This window comes from Carlito syrichta, unplaced genomic scaffold (assembly GCF_000164805.1).
Source record: "Carlito syrichta isolate Samal-C Ts95f unplaced genomic scaffold, Tarsius_syrichta-2.0.1 Scaffold137059, whole genome shotgun sequence".
Lineage (NCBI taxonomy): Eukaryota > Metazoa > Chordata > Mammalia > Primates > Tarsiidae > Carlito > Carlito syrichta.
Genome location: NW_007081155.1, coordinates 87,511 through 106,965, shown reverse-complemented (window position 1 = coordinate 106,965; position 19,455 = coordinate 87,511). Strand labels below are relative to the sequence as shown.

Here is a 19,455-nt window from a genome sequence, read left to right as displayed (position 1 = left end):
AGTTCCATATGACCCTGCAATCCCCCTACTGGGAATATACCCTGAAGAACACAAATCACTCTATAAAAAAGATACCTGCACACGTATGTTTATCGCAGCATTGTTCACAATAGCAAGAACCTGGAAACAACCATGCTGCCCATCCAAAGAGGACTGGATTAAAAAAAATGTGGTACATATACACGATGGAATACTACGCAGCCATAAAAAAGAACAAAATCATGAATTTTGCAGCAACCTGGATGGAACTAGAGTCTATAATACTGAGTGACCTCACACAGAAACAAAGATCAGAATATCACATGTTCTCACTCATATAATGGACCTTGAACATCCAATGTAATACTATAACAAAATGACTGACGGTACTGGGAAACTATGGGGGGGAGGGGGAGGGGATTAACAGTAGCAAATATCTGTCTGGGGCTGGGAAAACACCTCTTATCAACAGGGTGTTTGAATGAAACGTAATTGTACACCTAACCCTTAACTGTACCCCACAAAACTATAATAAAAATACTGATTAATTATTAAAAAAAAAAAAAAACTACTTTGAAGTTCAGCACACCCACACAGGTATTGTAGAGAAAGTTTCTGGGTAACATTAGAAACACAGAGAGCACTCCATGTAGGCTGCATCAGAAGTCCTCACAGAAATTCCTTTCATTGACTTTGGTGTGAGGTCATCAGCCTATACTGAAGAACTGTCCTATGAAAACTCACCACTATACTTGAAAGGTACCAAAATTAATGCCATTTTGTTCATTATGCAATGGCCTTTTTATGCAGACCTCTGAGTTTGGCATAAGGAATCCTTGTCCATGAGATGGAGTCCATACCCATGTTTATAGTGTGCCCTCATGGCCTGGTCTAGACCCCTGCATTGTTCAGGAGGTGCCTGGAAGTACGGGGCCTTGGCATGAACACTGAGGCAGATCTGAAGGTGCAGCAGCCAGATGGCATCAGCCAACTAGCTGATTTTCTTGAAAGAGGATCTGAGCCGTGTTTCAATAAATAAGAGGAAGCACTTTTCTTAGAAAAGAGAGAGCAGTCATTGTTTTTTCTTTTTCTTTTCTTTTCTTTTCTTTTTTTTTTTTGAGTAGGAGTTTTACTCTGTTGTCCAGGCTGGAGTGCTGTGGCACACTCCTGGTCACCCGCAGCCTCGACCTGCTGGCCTTGACCTTCCACCTCAGCCTTTCAAGTAGCTGGAACTACAGGTGTGTGCCACCACGCCCAACTAATTTTTTGATTTATTGTAGAGATGAGGTCCCACCAAGTTGCCCAGGCTAATGTCAAACCTGTGGGCTCAGGTAATTCTCTCACCTCAGCCTCCCAAAGTGCTGGGATTATAGGCACGAGCCACTGTGCCCAGCCTAGCAATTGCTCTTTACCTGGACATTGCCTTGTTTTTAGTTAATGGACATGATGAATGGTCTAAAAGACTATTTTGGGGTCCCCTAGAAGAAAGCTCAGTGCTAAATGTGCAGTTCTCTTAAAGCAAGTGTACGTGGATGTTTACAGTGGGTAGTTCAGTCTTGTTCTTGGCCTCACTTTGTTCCAATTAATTTTATGTGTCAACGTGACTGGGCCATTGGGCGCCCAGATTAAATATTATTTATGGGTGTGTTTGTGAGGGTGGTTCTGAATCGGATTAGCATTGGAATCAGTGGGCTCCATGAAATGAATTGTTCTTCCCCTTTGTAGGTGGCCACCATCCAAACTGCAGAGGGCCCAACTAGGATAAAAGGCAGTGGAGGGAGGAGTTTGCCTCATTGCTTGCGCTGGGGCATCTCATCTCTTTTTCTCCTGTTCTCAGACTGGATTTATGCTATTGTCTTTCCTGGTTCTCAGACCTTCAGACTTGGACATAATTGCCCTCTCAGCTTTCCTGGGTCTCTAGATCATGGGACTTCTTATCCTCCATAATTGCATGAGTCTCTCTCTCTTTCTCTCTCTCTCTCTCTCTCACACACACACACATATGCACACAACTGGTTTCTCTGGAAAACGCTAATACTAGTTTATTTCTTTGGTTCCATCTTAATTTGTATTACCTTGTATTCATCAGAACTCTTTTGTTGCAGGTGCCAGAAACCAAATTCACAAGGCTCATGGAACATATCTTTTCCTAACTCAGTTTAGAGCCAAGCCCAATGAAGCCTGACCTAGATCAGCAACCCCCATCCAACAAACAAGAAATAAATGCTTGTTTTTATAAACATTACAGAAGTAGAAATTACATTTTCTGATCAAATGGAACAAAACTGGAAATTACTAATAAAAATAGTAATAAAATGGCCAACCACCTGGGAATGTGAAAACTGTATTTTTAAATAACTGTGGGGATTTGTGAATTAAGATGGTAGATATAAATAGTATGGCAGAATTTCTCTCTCCTGATGCCTAATAAGCATGAATAAACCTCTGCACCAACACTAGGCAAATAAGAAAAGGAATGGAATGTAGCCTATATCAATCAACTCCCAAAAGTTTGTTATGATTATGTCTTGGACTGTCAAAGAAAAGGACAAAAAATTCCAAAGGAGAACAGAGAGACATAGCATTGCCCTCTTACTTTGCCTGATACCCAGAAGCTATACTACATGAGAGAAAATCCTGAGCAATCTCACTAGTACTCCCAAATATAATTAGGTGCAAATATGTTTCCTAACAATTGGAAAGAAAATAGTAAAACGATAAAAGAACCACTGATGTGGTCCAGCTTTCTGAGGTGATGGATCCAGGGCACCACACTGAAAATAGAAATTATTTGTAGCCAAAGATACATTCCCATGAGTATACTATATGCGGGGCGACCCCCTCCTCCAAAACGGAGTTATCTTTGGGAGGGCAGATTCCCTATAATACAGGCTTCCCCTGTTATGTAAGTATTCTAGGAACCCATCGTCATCAGTGTACCAGCTAGTGTTGTGAGAGGCTGTATTTGGCTCAGTGAAGTTTTTGGGAGATTCAACATGTTTGCACATTTCAATGATGGGTGATTTACAAGTGCACCTGCCCACACTGCACTGAGTGTTCAGCAGTTTTTGACCAAAAAGCAGCATGACCTCCATGGCCCACCCTCCCTATTCACCAGATCTTGCCCTGAGCAATTTTGTTTCCCCAGTGGAAAAAATCCTCAGAGGGAAATGTTCTGCCCATGTGGAAGAGGTGAAACGAAAAATGGCCAAAGCACTAAAAGGCATCAAAATTGACAAGTTCAAAAACTGTTTTGAGCAGTGGAAAAAGTGTCTCAATAGGTGTATTGCATCAAACAGAGAGTACTTTGAAGGTGAGTGAAGTTTAAACATGTAAGAATAAATACACAGTTTTTTAATTAAATAAATTCTGGTTTTGGAGAGGTCTTCCCTTGTATATAGTCGTTCTCTTTCATTTCCCTGCGGACAGTTCTGGTGTAGGTCCTTTAGCCAAACGCCAGAAGAGAGAAGAGCCCAGGGATTCTAGAGATGGCACTGGTGTTAGCAGAAGTGACCCTCTCTTGCCATTTTCTGAGGTAACAGAAGAGTGTGTAAAACACAGATTACCTAGCTATCAATTTGCAACTTTAGGGAAAAACAAATTAGTCTTAGCAGATAGAAGAGTCATGGACATTTCATCAGAGGGAGTAGAATGACTTAGGCAGAGCTGCTCAAGTATGAGCAATCTTTTTAAAATTGCAAGATAACGCTTCCCTCTACAGAAGAAAAACAAAGAATGCAAAACTCAAAAGAATCAAAACATGCTATTGAACAATTAATAAAAATTCAATAAAATTAGAACGCAAAGCTATAATAACGTGAGGTAAAAAGTGCAAAATCTAAGGAACCATTTGAGCACTAAATGTCATACAGAAACAAGAAAACGGTCGTTACCACAGTGTAGATACAAACTACAGGATATGAAGAAATGAGAACAATAATGAAGTCTAGCATAGTCAGCCCTTTGGGTCCGTGCCCTCTCGTAGGCAAGTCACATGATCATCTCATCCCAAGACTCCCAAAGCCGCCTCATGACGTCTGGCTCCAAGCCCAGGACACATGAGAATAAAGCGCCTCTTTCTCTGGGACCTATGAACTAAAAGTACAAGCTATTTGCCACCTTGCCACCCCCCCACCTTGCCACACCCACAGACACGTTCAACACAGTTGCAGAACAAGGATGGGCTAATTGCCATACACAGACCCCTCCAAAGAGGGAGGAACGGGAGCTACACGGCAGTCTCTGGCCCACTGCACTTCTGAACCCTCACAGGGTAAGTGTTATTCCCAGGGGCAGAAAATGTTGGTGATTAAGCCCCTTTTCTACCCTCGGAGGAGTTCCTTGATCCACTGTTCTTCGTGGTTCCTGCTCCATCTTCTGCATGTTCCTTCCTCTTCTACATTTCTCACTGGTCCTTCCCAAAGAGGGTTCTGAGGTAAAGAGATCTCTCAGCCTGTATCTTGCCTGTAAAAACTTCAGGGCCCAGAGGGCATTCTGTGTCTCAACAGTCTCTAGCCTTAACTGAGGAGAAGGCATAAGGAGAACTGGCTTCCTCCCTCAGGGACTGTTTTATCCGACAAGGAAGCCTCCACGAGAGCTGGACACAGGGCACTCCTTGTCCTCTGACTCCTTCTACCAACTCATGTTTCTCAAGGCTCAACTCTCTTAATGCTCCAGTTTTCACTTAAGAAACCTGATGAGACTGTGAGGTAATTGTATAGAAAGAAGTTTGGATTGTTTCCTGAGACTGTGTCATTATCTTCAAGTTGTCCCGAGAAGTTCCGTTTAACTTTAACTTCGTTAAAGTTCCGTTCTATGGTTGCAACTTGGTCTCCCCAATCCTCTGATGGGCGTACCCTTCCTAAGGCCACTTTTCAATTTTAAAATGACCTGATTGGCCGTTAACTGTCAAAGCTGCCTGAGACTCATTCCTTAACACTCAAGAGACTGTCACTGTCCTCATTTTCAATGAAGTTTGATGACCAGTCCTAGACTTCCATCCCACAGTTTTTCTTGAGTATCTGTTAGTAAAATAACTGCACTTGGCTGCAAAGAACAGAAATGGACTCTGCCAACTAACCGGGAAAAGAGTTTGCTGGGAGGATACAGGATGGCTTAGACAGTCAGTGAGAAAGCCCAGAAGAAACAGTGTCAGGTATAGCCCAGGCACAGCCTTTCCTGGACTCTTCCTATCATGGAATGACTCACTTATCTCTGGGACTCTCCCTTCAGATTCAAAGTTTGGGGCTGTGTGGGGTCAGACCACCCAGGCCTTTGACCCATGGCTATGCTCTGCTTGCCAGGGAATGGGAAGAGAAATGTCTGATGCTTTGGACATTTGTGTCCAAATGTGATGCATCTTCCATCTGCTGTCTTACAACAAAAGTATTCACTCAATGTTTACAGCATTCTCCAAACTGGTCTCCAAATTTTGTAATGGTATACTCTATTATTATAATATGAATGAGCACACCCCCATATATGCCTATTCATAAACAATACACACATATATAGCTATATATCGCGTAAATCATACAACATACTAGAGTACTATCTTTAAAGAATGAGATAAATGACTAAGTAGAAAAATAAATTTTAATGTTCTTTCCCACATTATACAAGGAGTATTCTGAACCCTTGGCATGCGAGCCCCTGCTTGGCAGCCTGCTTGTCTTTTTCCTCTTGGACCCACACTTTGCTATCTCCTTGCCCCATGTAGTCTTATACTTACCTGTGGCCGGAGTGATGTGTGTCATTTCCATGTATGACCCCTAGCAATCTCTTCCTGCTTTTCCACACGCAGATGACAGGATTCACTGGGGACTCTGGGACCAAGGAGACTTTGAGCCACAACAGAAAAATCCAGGGAGTGTGAAAGGCCACTCAGGGCAGACCCCCTGCCCTGCCTCACCCTATGGCTGACAAGGACTGAGTGACGAAGACTCACAAGTAACACTTCTCTTCGGTAAGCCACTGAGATTTGGGGCTTTATTGGTTACAGCAGCTAGGTGTAGCCCAACTGATACAACTGTAATTGGTTATTGCAAATAACCAGGCTCCTACTAATAGTCCATCAGTGACAGAAACAATTCTTATAAAACATGTTCATGCTTTTCTTTATGTGTGAAATAAAGCAGTCTATATTGCTCTAAGTCATTAAACTTTGTTTTGGCCAGGCTCGGTGGCTCAGCCTGTAATCCCAGCACTTTGGGGGGCCGAGGCGAATGGAGCCCACTAATTTGAGACAAGCCCTGGCAATTTGGTGAAACCTCGTCTCTACAATAAGTCAAAAAAATTTTTTTTGTTTTAATGTTTTCTGATGTTGACTTCCACTGAATATTTTATTTTTATATTTTGGTTTTACACATTCAAAGTGCTCAACTATAACAGTAATCTATTACATAAAAAGACAGCAGTTATTCCCAAACAACAATTAGGAATGGTAAAAACTAAGATACCTAAAATATCAATGGAAAACTTTGGAACTTACTTAGGAAGTATTTTTAGTTTATTAGCTTGTTGATCAGATACTAGCTATATTTTAAGTAACCTCAATTTTTAAAAGTAATTTAAGTAAGCATTTTTAAAGCCATTTCTCATTTATTTCAAGTGATTAAACTCATGAAATTTTCTTTCTATAGACTGAAGACTAAAACTAAATGGGCTGTCAGCTGTTAAAATATAGTTAGATTTCCTGTATACAACGACCAAGCATTTACTTCACTGGATAACAGATGACATCGCAGAACTTAACCCAAAACTCATGCATTTCATCCAAAACTACGGCAAACATTTTTCTCGGAACTGCAGAACTTTTCCTGATGTGAATTCATCACTCAAGGATTTTCTTCTGGTAGCAAGAGCGGCAGAGAGGACAAGCATGGAAGAGAGAGCTGTCTCCCAAGGAGAACTTCTCTAAAGCAAGAAGACACGTGTGGTGGAACAAGTGTGAGCAGGACAAGAGAACCGTTGCTCGAGGACGCTGGCCGGGCCCCACAGATGCTCGCGGACAGTCGCTGTCAAGTGAGAGCGGGGTAAGGCAGATGGAGCACTCGCAGATGTCCCGGTGGAGAGCCTGCAGCGCCGACAAGAAACGCATTTGTTAACAGAGAAAGTTTCTTGAATTCAAATGAGAACTCTATGCCATGAGACATGGGTCTTCTAAAAATGAAGAAGTTTCACCCTATGTGTGTGTGTGTCTATATATGTATACATGTGTGTATACATACACACATAAACACTGTTACTCTTGTGAACCACTGGAAAGGATAATAACCCACCTGTGAAGAGCAATTTAAAAACAAAAATATCTCCTAAAATGCTGAACATTAGTAATATATATTTCCTTTTAATTTAGAAGACTAAAACTTTCCAAAACACTTGACTCTATATAACTACTAAACTTTCAAAATTTTCCTAATTTTATGATCTTTTTTTTTCTTTTTTGAGCTGGAGTCTCATTCTGTGGCCTAGGCTGGAGTGTAGTGCACACTCATGGCCACCCCAGTGTCAATCTGCTGGGCTCTGGCGATCCTTCCACCTCAGCCTTCCAAGTAGCCGGAACTACAGGCATGTGCTACCACGCCCGGCTAATTTTTTTGAGTTTTTTTTTTTTAATTGTAGAGACAAGGTCTTGCCAAGTTGCCCGGACTGGTCTTGAACCCACAGGCTCAGGCAATCCCCTCACCTTGGCCTCCCAAAGTGCTGGGATTACAGGCTGAGCCACGGAGCCTGGCCATGATTTTTTTTTTTTTTTTTTTTTGAGTTGGAGTCTCACTCTGTCACTCAGGCTGGAGGGCAGTGGCATGCTCACGGCCACTGCAGCCTTGACCTGCTGGGCTCAGACGATCCTTCCACCTCAGCCTTCCAAGTAGCTGGAACTACAGGGCATGCACCACCACGCCCAGCTAATTTTTGATTTACTGTAGAGACGAGGTCTCACCATGTTGCCCAGGCTGGTCTTGAATCTGCAGGCTCAGGCAAAATCTTCTCACCTCTACCTCCCAAAGTGCTGGGATTACAGACATGAGCTACCACGCCTGGCTTAAGTAAGTTTTTCTTGTCTTGGCTTTTGAGTCATCTCAGGGTCTTTTCCCCCCATTTTTTTCATTCCTTACAGATGCAAGATGAAAGCAGGCTAGAATTTACAGGAAACTTTCCAGGAAGGTGATATGTACAGTGATATTTTCCCTTTGGTGTTTTCACTGTTCACAAGATGGCATCGTCCAATCAAAAATTCAAGAATTTCAAGCGGAAGGAAACATGGCAGGGATCTCAGAGTTCACGAAAAAGGCATGAGGGGGTCCCACTACGGGTGCAGGTGCAGCCAGGCAGAGAGTTTCCAAGGCATGATACCCTCAGGGTCCCCTGACGGAGTCCTTGAGAAAAGACTCCCCTCGACCTCCTTCCATATGCCACTCCCTAACAGACTCCTGGCAGCTATGGTTAATTCCTTTGGTTCACCAGGCAGCTGGTCCAAAGCCTACCTGTATTTGGATTTTTTCCCAGTCCTCTTCTGTGATTTCATGGTTACACCTTTCCTCGAACTGCTTTAGAACGCTTCGGTTTATAGCCAAACAGTGATCAATCTCTGAAAAGAGCTCTTCTATGTTGGTGTTGTATGAGCATAGTATGCGGTGACTGATTTCTGTAAACTGAGGAAGACAAAGGGAGAGGAACAAATTTATACACTGAGCTTGGAATTTTTGGTGTAGGCTGAAGGGAAGCACTCTCTTAAGCCTGGCCATCTATTTTACTAACTTTCCTCAAGTCTCTGTCTTTGTCTTTTGAATAATACTTTTTAGGGAAGTAGACATATGGCTAATTTACCTAATAACTATAAATCCAGATAATCTATTTGGACAGATTACCAAAAGAATCCCTACCTGACAGGGTTCAAAATACACCCTCCCAAAATATGGCACCTTGGCATACTGAATATTTTAAGGAAGGAACATTATTTCCCAAAAGAATTTGAGAAATGGCAAGTGCAGGAAGGACTCACTGACCTTCCCCTCCTCCCCGAAGCAGGTTATAAGATCTTTCTGTGAGAGGCGCCCTCCTTACAGCTGGAGGAAAGGAGCATCCTTAGCTCCAGAGAAAGACGGAGGGGACTCGATAGGAATCGGAACACACTGGCCTTGCCAAATTTTCCCCATTTACAACTTTTTTTTTTTTTTTTGAGTTGGAGTCTCACTCTGTCGCCCAGACTGGATTGCAGTGGCCACTCCCGGCCACCGCAGCCTCGACCTGCTGGGCTCCGGCGATCCTTCCGCCTCAGCTTTCCAAGTAGCTGGAACTACAGGCATGGGCTACCACGCCTGGCTCATTTTGATTTATTGTAGAGATGAGGTCTCGCCAAGTTGCCCAGGCGGGTCTCGAACCCGCGGGCTCAGGCAATCCACTCACCTCAGCCTCCCAAAGGGTGGCCATTTACTACTTTTAGCTCATTCCCTTTGTCCTATCACATTTCCCAATGACTTTCTAGTCTTCATCAAACCTAACACAAACACTCTTAGGCTTCACTGTTTCTCAAGTCTTCATTTCCCTATGAAGGCTTCCATGTCACTTAAGACTCACTAAATACATGCGGATACTCTTGTCTTTTGTCAGTCTCATTTACAGGGCTCTCACTAAAGATTTAGGAAGGCAGGGGAAAAAGATACATTGTTCCAATCCCCTATGGTTTCACCCCTTTCTGTAAGCAAGGAATACATTTGAAATGAAAAGTTGAGAGGAAAAAGGAATTCGAATTTTGCAAAAGTAGTTGCACTATCGTCCTGCTCTGGCACCATGTATTCTGACTTTAGGGAGGCTGTCCTTGCACATGTTTTCATTTCCTGGCGCTATACTGCCAGGCATTTGGTGACTAGAGCTGACTCGTTTCTCTCTGCTTGCCAGTCGTATTCCCACTGTGACTGCAGGTTGTGGATTATTTCAGCATGACCATTAACAAGAAAAAGAAAGAAAAAAGAAAATCCAAGAGAAAGATTATTGCCTTCTTTTAACCCAGTTACTCATTTTGCTTTTCTCACAGAGCTCTAAAATCACAATTTGAAAATACCCATTGCCTAAGGACCTGAAAAAACTCATTGCTTACAATCAAGGTATGGAAAGCTGTATGTCTCCTTGCTACAGAACAATCTTTAAGACTTATCTTAAAATTCTGTTTTCACTGCTAGCACAGATATGGAGGCAGCATATTACATTTTAGCTCAAAACTAATAAAGAGTTTTCTCTGAAAGCACTGTCCATAAATACAGCCTCTAATGTCCCTCCAAACTCTGTTCTTTTTATAAAGTTATATATTTTTTTATACAGTCAAATTTAGAAAAGCACCATGATCTTATGACAAAAAATTTAACTGGAAGATTACGGCTTGGTTGTGGCAGGGCATGCTATCTCCTCCTGATGGCAATAAACAGGCATTGCTAGGTGAAGCAAAATTAATAGCTTTATTTGTGGTGTGAATTAGTTCATGTGTGAATAGTAAAATGGAATATGCCTATATAATATAGAAATCACATGCATTTATGAGTAATTTGCCCCCCACTAACTTCATTTTTGTGCCATTAAGTAGCAGTTGCTAACTGCAAAGTAGCATAACGCAATACTCTTCACTCTGCTTTCTTGACTCAGCCACGTGTTCTTATTTGACATGTTTACTATATGATTCTCTCTGATCTCTGTGATTTTTAACTTCCATAATTAGGAAAGTTTAACTTTTTTGTATACGGCTTCCTTCAAGATACTATCATCCCTTTCTTAAAATGGTAAAGTCTTATGCTTATTATATTATTAGAAATTTAATGTATCTTAAACTTTAATAGGGTTTTTATTAAGATAGTGATTGTTGCTGGGTGCAGTGGCTCACGCCTGTAATCCCAGCACTTTGGGAGGCGGAGGTGAGAGGATTGCCTGAGCTCAGGGGCTTGAGACCAGCCTGAGCAACATGGCAAAACCTCATCTCTACAGTAAATCAAAAATTTGGCAGGGCATGGGGTGCGCACTTGTGGTTCCAGTTACTTGGAAGGCTGAGATGGAAGGATCAACTGAGCCCAGCAGGTCGAGGCTGTGATGGCAGTGAGCATGCCACTGCAGGCTAGCCTGGGCAAAAGTGAGACTCCCACTCCGAAAAAAAAAAAAAAAAAGACAGTGATTGCTTTTGTTAGTGTCATACAGTTTTTATGTGATTTTTCCAACTCATTTTCCCATAAATCCTATATAATTTTTTAGGAACATACACATTAGCAGAAATGCCTAGATAGTGATATTGTGATTACAAAAGGCTTTACCAATCCAAAAGTCAGTCTCTTTGGACAGGCTAGGAAGAATGAATAACTTTATGAATTTCAATTTTTTTTTTTGAGTCAGAGTCTCACTCTGCCGCCCAGGTTGGCGTGTAGTGGCACACTCATGGCCACCGCAGCCTCGACCTGCTGAGTTCAGGCGATCCTTCAGCTTCTGCCTTCCAATTAGGTGGAATTACAGGCACACACCACCATGCCCGGCTAATTTTTTGATTTATATAGAGATGAGGTCTCGCCATGTTGCCCCGGTTGGTCTCAAACCCATGGGCTCAGGCAATCCTCTTGCTTCAGCCTCCCAAAATGCTGGGATTCAATTTAGTTGCAAAGATTTGATTTAGAAGAAAAACATTCACTGTTGAAGAAATCATGAGAATAGACAAAAAAAATTGGGGCTTGGGTGGGAGCAGAGTGAATGGCTTTTATTCAAGAGATTGGGGGAAGGACTATATTTGATTTTATAATTTTTCTCTCCCTAATCTTCTCAAAGTGGTATATACTTATATTTAAAAAACCTTTAGCATAATAAAATTGTGTTGAGGACTTTCTAAAATGGTCAGACTTAGGAGACACACTAGATCAGCTCAGTCCAGCAGAAATGTACTGGGAGCCACATAGGTAATTTTAAAAGTTTCTGGCAGTTGCATTGTTTTTTTTTTTTTTTTTTGAGTTGGAGTCTCACTCTGTCACCCAGACTGGAGTGCAGTGGCGCTCCCGGCCACCGCAGCCTCGACCTAACTGGGCGCCGGCGATCCCTCCGCTTCAGCCTTCCAAGTAGCTGGAACTACAGGCGCACGCTACCATGCCCAGCTAATTTTTTATTTTATTGTAGAGATGAGGTCTCACCAAGTTGCCCAGGCGGGTCTCTAACCCGTGGGCTCAGGCAATCCACTCACCTCAGCCTCCCAAAGTGCTGAGATTACAGGCTGAGCCACCGAGCCCGGCTGCATTAAGTTTTTTAAAAGGTAAAATTAATTTTAATATTTTGTTTTACCCAACGTATCCAAAATATTATTTCAACATTTATTGATTTAATAAGATATTTTACAACCTTTTCCCTTATGAAGTCTTTGAAATCTGCTGTGTACTGTATACTTAGAGCACTTCTCAATTTGGACCAGTTCATTTCTAGCACTCAGCAGCCACATGTGACTTGTGACCACCATGCCAGATAGTGGGGCTCTGCTCTCTCAGAATTCATACACTGTTAGGGTCTGGATCATTAAAGAGTGACAACTTATGTCATCTGAGGCATGGAGAAATAGCTCATTTGGGGTCACACCACCAATAACTCCTTTTTAGAAAATGTGGAGACAAATATAAATGGAAGGAGAATAATCTGTTTAAAGGGTTGTGACAGTGATAAACTGCTTGCTCTTCTTACTAGTTGGTCCACAGCACAGAGCAGTCTGCAGAACCTGGTCATGTGATGTAGTTCTCCCAAATGCTTCTGGGTCTTCAGGCTGAACACAGAGTCTCTGAGGCCCCGGAGATGGCAGAGCAAAAGGACAGCGGGAGAGAGGTATGGAGTCCCACAGGCTGGCACGCTGCTTGCGGGCCAGGAGCACTTGCATTGTCATGGGAAGGAGACCTAAGCTGCTATTTTCAGTCACTGAAATTTGGGGGGCTATTTGTTTTGGCAATTAGAAGTTTCCTGATTCAGGGATGAAATGCGTTTCATGGGATTTGGGCAGAAACCACAAAGAAGGACAACGAAATGAACCAGGCCCATCAGAATCGCACAGATACTGAGATATGTGAATCTCACTGAGATACAGGGATGACACTGAGATATGTGAATAGGGAACATGCATTCTGGATGATATAAGACTTTTTAGTTTCTAAATATTCTAATCTACTGGAGACTTAATGTTCATTTTTTTTAAATGTGGAGCACTCTGGAAGAATGTAGAATTTATTTAAGTCAGCTTGAGAAGCTACTTCTCTAAGGTCAGACTTCAGAAGGTGCTTTGGAGGACATGGTGTTCTCTTCCAATTCTCTCCCTTTTGCAAAAAGATCCTGAGAGGGTGCGGGGGGGTGTGTGTGGTGGACCCAATTATGAACTGCCTTCGCCCCTGGGATGTTAGAAGGACGAGTGCTGGCCTTAAGGATGCAAGGTCCTCTTTCAGTCAAGAAAACTCCGTGACGGTAGCAGGCGGCCCACAATGGCTGGGGTTTGAATGAAGGGGGCAGATGAGGATCTTCCCAGCACCTGTTTTGGGATCAGCCATACTTGGAGGCCTGGTGGAAGCTGCTTTTCTGTTTATGAATCAGTTTCTCTCACTCTGAATGTAATGATAATTGCCAAGCAGCTGTATCTTAATTTATGGTCTTTAACTGGTAATGTTTCCTAAGGTTTTTATTTTATTTTTCTTTGTTCCTTGGCCTTTCAAATAGCTAATAACCTCTAAATGCCTTACAGGAAGTAAAGAGTTCCCTATACTTCATAAAAGGAAAAATCTTGGAAACACATATCATTGCCTCCAGTTGATGCCTTGTAATTCAGTGTTTCTGTAACTTGTATTTCTACTACATTACCATACATCTGTGTGTGTATATATTCTATTATATATATGTGTATCTCCATGGGATGACTGGAAGAATCCCAACTGTCCTGATGTTACATGAATGAGAACTTACAACTTGAGCTAAAACTTCCAAAGATAGCATCATTAGAACTTTGTAAAGGACTTTTGCCTTCAAATGCCTTAGATAGAAACAGAGCTTATGTGCTCTGAACAACTATGTTGGGTGACTCATATGAAACGCCACCTTACCCACATGTGCCTCCTTCTGCCTTAAATAGTGTAGCCAACACATCCTATTTCCTCCACTAGAATGTTAGTGTCTGGGGCCAGGAGTGTTATTCTTAACACTGACAATACCATTCAGTGTTTTTAAAGGGTTTTTGCATTTGTCATCACATCTCGCCTTAAAAATCTTTCAAAAGCTTGGTACATGCATTGACCATGGTAGGCACTTGCTGAAAAAAATCAACTTATTAATTCTCCAAATACACCAGATAAATCTGGGGGAGGGTGGACCTTAAGGCTTAATACACCACTCTTGATGATTGGTGTAATGTCGCTAAAAAGCAAATAAATGCTTAGAATATGTTATGATACATAAGAATCACAAACTAATTCTATACTCAGACATTTTATTCTGTTAAATATAATCTAGTGTAGCAGATACAAACTTTCCTTTGGTCATATTCTACAAATTTTGAAATGTATTTTTTGATATTAATTCAATCAAAAATTTTCTAATTTCTATTTTTTTCTTTGACCAATGGATTACTTAGAACTATTTCTTAATTTCCAAATGTGAGATATTTATAAATTTTTAGAATTTTATTTCTAGCTCACAGGTATTAAATTTCTTAAGTTATGATGAAATCTGCATTATGGTCAAATATATGGTCAATTTTTATAATGATATATGTACTTTGAAAGAATATGTGTACTACGATTGCTGGGTATGGTGTTCTATATTGTTATCTTTACTAATGCCTTTGTGTCGATGGTGGGGTGGCTGTGAGCATGCCTCTGCACTCCAGCTTGGGTGACGGAGTGAGACTCCAACTCAGAAAAATTTAAAATCGATGTCTGCTATCAATACACCAGTTTTCTTCTGCAAAGAGTTTATTTTATATATATTCTTACGTTTTCATACATCTCTTCTCAGTAGCATATACATAATTGGATTTTTTTTTTTTTTTTTTACTGGAGCATTCAGTCCAAAATGTATAATTACGGACACACCATAAACTATGCATCCATCCTGTTCTGTGTTTTCTGTTTGTCCTGCCATTGGTTTTTGTATTTTTAATCTCTGTTCTTCTATTCAATTAAATTTTTATTCTCGATTTCTTCTTTTCAATTAAAATTTTCTATTTTTTCTCTTTATTATTTTGAAGTTTAAAACTCTGTTTCTATTCTTTTAGCTGTCATCATAGAAATGCATATGCATATTCTTAAAGTCTAAATTAATCAAAAGTTTTATCCCCTGAAACAATACAAGAATCTTAAGGTACTTTGATTTTTCTCTCCTGATGTATATATTTTAGTCATGTATTTAAACTTTCTTTTACCTGTGAGCCATTATTATGTCTGTGAGATTTACCCACGCTTTTGCCACTTACATCTCAGACTTTCCATCTGGGGCCATCTTCTTTCTTCATGAAATACATCCTTTCCAACTTCAGGTAATGAAGGCATTCCAGGGGCAGGCTTTTTGTCTCTATGAGATTGTTTTTCATTTGCCTCTGCTCTTGAATGTCATTTGGTACATACAGAATTCTAGCCAAGAGGTCTCTTTGAAGACACTGTAGATGTCATTTAGTCTTCTAGATTTTGCTCTTCCTACTGAGAAATCCACTTGGTCCCGGGGCTGCTCCTTTGATATCACCTGCCTTGTCCTCTGGCTGCTTCTGAGATCACCTTGTGTTCATTATCCTGCAGCTTCACTAGACAAGTCTATTTTTTAAAAATCAGAGTGGGGTTCCTTGGGCTTTGGAGTCTGTGTTTTATATTTTCTTCACATCGGGAAAGTTCTAACCTTTGCTGCCTCAGACCATTGCTTCTGCCCCACATACTCCCTTTTCCTTGCTCTCCAGCTCTGCTGACTGGACAGAACCCTATCACGTCCTTTCTTAGGCATGTCGCCCCGCCCCGGGACCACTTACACTGAGGACGATGGCCCAGAGGATGGGCAATACAGGGCAGCCCAGAATTTCTTTTCCTTGCAGAACTTACTCATCAGTGAGTTGTAGGCAGGACGTGTTGGTAGAATGTGTGTGTACCAAAAAGTGAAGTGAAAACAGTAGTCAGTTTTATCATTCTAACTGTTCTGGGTAAGAATGAAATGCATATCGTGTCCTACGAGGTAGGAAATACAAATGATGCAATTTTGGTGATTCTACAGATGAATTAAATGCTCTTATATTTCCACTTAAAACTGACATCATGGCATAAAGATAACTGGTAAAAGTCATGCTAGTAATTTAAATTTTTTCTTTACTTAGAATAACATTAAATAGCAAAGAAAAACACCATGACAAATGGAGAGGGGGCCACAGCAGAGAGGAAAGTTTTATATTTTTAGTAACTTTAAAAGCAAATTTCTCATTTTCTCTCTCAAATAGGGACCTGTGTTTCTACCTCATGGCACTGGGCCACTGCTGCCTTCCTTCCCACCACCCGGAAGAGTCTCTAACACCCACGCATATGCCAACCCCCACTGCCCTTACCCCACCATAGCTGTCTGGACTTTGCCCACAGCACACAGACTCATGAGCCCTTCCCCTCTCTGGGAACCCTCTGCAAAGTCTCTCAGGACTGTGCTGGAGAGGGCTCCTCAGCATCTTCGTCACAGCTGTCTCTGGACACCTCACCTGACTCCCCAAAGCGGCCCGACCTCGACGATCCTCCTTTCACCTCCCCAGCCACTCCTCAGTCTCCTCATGACCCCGAGCCCCCTTCCCTTTCTGTTCTTTTTCCCTGTTGCTGATCCCCCACACTCCTGTAGCTTTGAATACTGTTCCATGGTGACCATGTGGCCAGCTCCCCCTTTGGAAATGGCCTCCCTGCTGGTCAGCTTTCAGGGAACCTACCACTTTCTGCTCACTGCTCTGGAAGCTGCAGCTCAGATCCCCCAAATCTCCTGCTGGGAACCACCTGGTGGTCCTGCAGGGCTCACCTGTGGCCACCTGCTGGCACATCCGTGGCCTGCAAGCCACACCCTGTGCGACTGTTCTTCCCGCCACTTGGCAGAGGCTCTAGGGAACAGTGGCGTGTTCTCTCCATTTGGTTTTTGCTCAGATTTCATTTCCTCTTCGATTTCTATTTAAAACACTTAGCTCTCCACTTTACTCCCTATCTCCTTTCTCTATTTATAGTTTTCTTCCTGGTGCTTAGTACTTCTTCAAATTTTTAACAAAATATTTTCTTTATTGCCCCTTCCGCTTCACGAAGGCAGGGTGCCCTTGTCGTGGACAGTAAACCGCCATTGAGTGGCAATCCCTGTGCATCTGGAGAAGGACTGAGACTGGGACTCACAGCCTGTGACCATCCTGAAGAGCTTTAAAAGAGCAGCTCAAGTCCTTCTATGAGCACCTCATTTCAAATGAAGTTTTGTAAAGTACAGCGATTCCAAGCATCAGTCCACAGTTAAGCCTTAATTTTAGTATCTATTCAACCTGCCTAACAAAACATTATTTTCACTCTTAATTCATCCTTTTCTTCCATGACTTAAAAGATATTAAAAGCATTTCTTAAATGAGAAATATCCCTCAATATGTAACGGTGGTTAAAGACTATTAAAAAACATTTTATTCAATCTACACTAAATAATTCTTGTTTGTTTGTTTGTTTGTTGAGTTGGAGTCTCACTCTGTTGCCCAGGCTGGAGCGCAGTGGCATGCTTCCAGCCACCGCAGCCTTGACCTGCTGGGCTCAGGTGATTCTTCTGCTTCAGCCTTCCAACAGCTGGAACTACAGGTGTGCACTACCACGCCCAGCTAATTTTTTGATTTATTGTAGAGATGAGGTCTCACCATGTTTCCCAGGCTAGTTTCAAACCCGCGGGCTCAGGCCATCCTCTCGCCTCGGCCTCCCAAAGTGCTGGGATTATAGGCTTGAGTACACTACTTAATTTTAACTTTACCTTACCACTTACAAGTGTTGCATGGTGAATGACACAAAGGACTGAACATTTCTAAAGGGGCTGGGGGTTAAGACAGTTTGGGAATTACTGAGCTACTACCAAGGGTACCAAAAAACGTATACACATTTTAAGCAATGTTAAGAGATGTTCGCCATAATCAGAAGTGTCTGGATGCTGATGGTAGTAAGCACTTTAAGCACCTCTTGTAATCGCAGAAGTCAAACTTGACTTGTGTTCATCTTATTGAGTATTACAATTTTAATACAGTTTTTTCCTCTCTTCAAAAGGTGTATATATGTATATATTTTGGCACCCTGTGTCTTTAATGGGCACTATAGGAACCTGGGGGTCAGAGCTGACAAACACTTGTTCCTTTAGCAAAGAACTCCCAATTTAGAGGAAATCAGTACTGACAATCTAAAGCACTTCCACACAGCAGAGGATTGGGAAGAGCCTATAGGAGCAAGGAGGGAGGGGCAAGATTTGACAGGCTTCTGGGGACTCATGTAGAAGGGACTCTAGGCAGATGAAGCCAGCCAGGGAACCCCGGGAAGGAAGAGGCAAAGGAAACTGACGATTGCGAGTCACTGGGGCCCCAGCTGCCACCTACCTTCCCTCTGACAATCTGTCACCATCACCGGAGCACCTGCTCAAAACACTCTTCCCAGATCACTTGCTATCTGCAGGCTGCCAGCCTTCCTCTTCCTTACTCTCCTATTTGCATCTTATACTCTGGCCAAACTTGTTTATTCAACTCAGTGAATAACTGTTATATTTTTGTTTCCTTGACTTCACTCATATGAATGACTACAAATTTTACACCTGTGCCCCAGTGTACCTGGACTAGTTCTTCCCTGAACTCTCAACGTACACCTCTGGCCCTTTAATTTGACATGTATCACTGGCTGGCCAGGTTATCTTTTTCTTGTGTGCATTTCTTATCTCCTTGAATGAGTACCTTAGATTCATGGAGGCACTGATTCATTTTTGTAAGGCCCTTAGCATTAAAAAAATTTTGACTTTAGGGTTGCAATAGATTAAAAATGAGGACAAATATATGCCCCAAATGTCCGTCCCTTTTGAAAGAGATAAACAAACAACAACAACAACAAACAAAAATCTGCCTGTCTAGAATCATTTTGAAGTTGCTTATAGTGTCAGAATTCAATAAAACATCAACATTTAGTTTATAATCCTAACACTGACATTGAGTTGTTAATAAACATACTGGAAGTCCTTCAGTATACATTTATAGCAAATTTCTAAAAGTGACCTGGTATGACTGTTCTTATTCTTGCAGCTTCAGGTATTTGAAAGTTAGCAAAGGTAATATTTTAAAATGTCAAATCAACATTTATGTGTTGACTAGCTATTATAGTCAATTCAAAGTAATGTCCTAAGTGTAGCTACTATTAAATATTTTTGGAATGTCAAATTCTTTTGTGTTTAGTGTTCTTTATTTACTCCCTCCCTTTTTATGTGGACCAGATGACCTAAGTAATT

The 19,455-nt window shown here is 41.7% G+C and overlaps 1 protein-coding gene across 1 annotated transcript in view; it reads right to left on the bottom strand.

Moving 5' to 3' along the window:
- Positions 1 to 5,945: 5,945 nt before the first annotated feature.
- The window catches only part of RNF32 (ring finger protein 32), a 39,357-nt gene continuing 25,847 nt past the window's right edge, over positions 5,946 to 19,455 (bottom strand). The window contains exons 8-9 of the mRNA XM_008049805.2: positions 8,466 to 8,633; positions 5,946 to 7,054 (exon numbers count right to left, since the gene is read on the bottom strand). Of these exons, the coding sequence (XP_008047996.1) occupies positions 6,812 to 7,054; positions 8,466 to 8,633 (411 nt within the window). The 3' untranslated portion in view covers positions 5,946 to 6,811. The remainder of the gene's footprint in view (positions 7,055 to 8,465; positions 8,634 to 19,455) is intronic.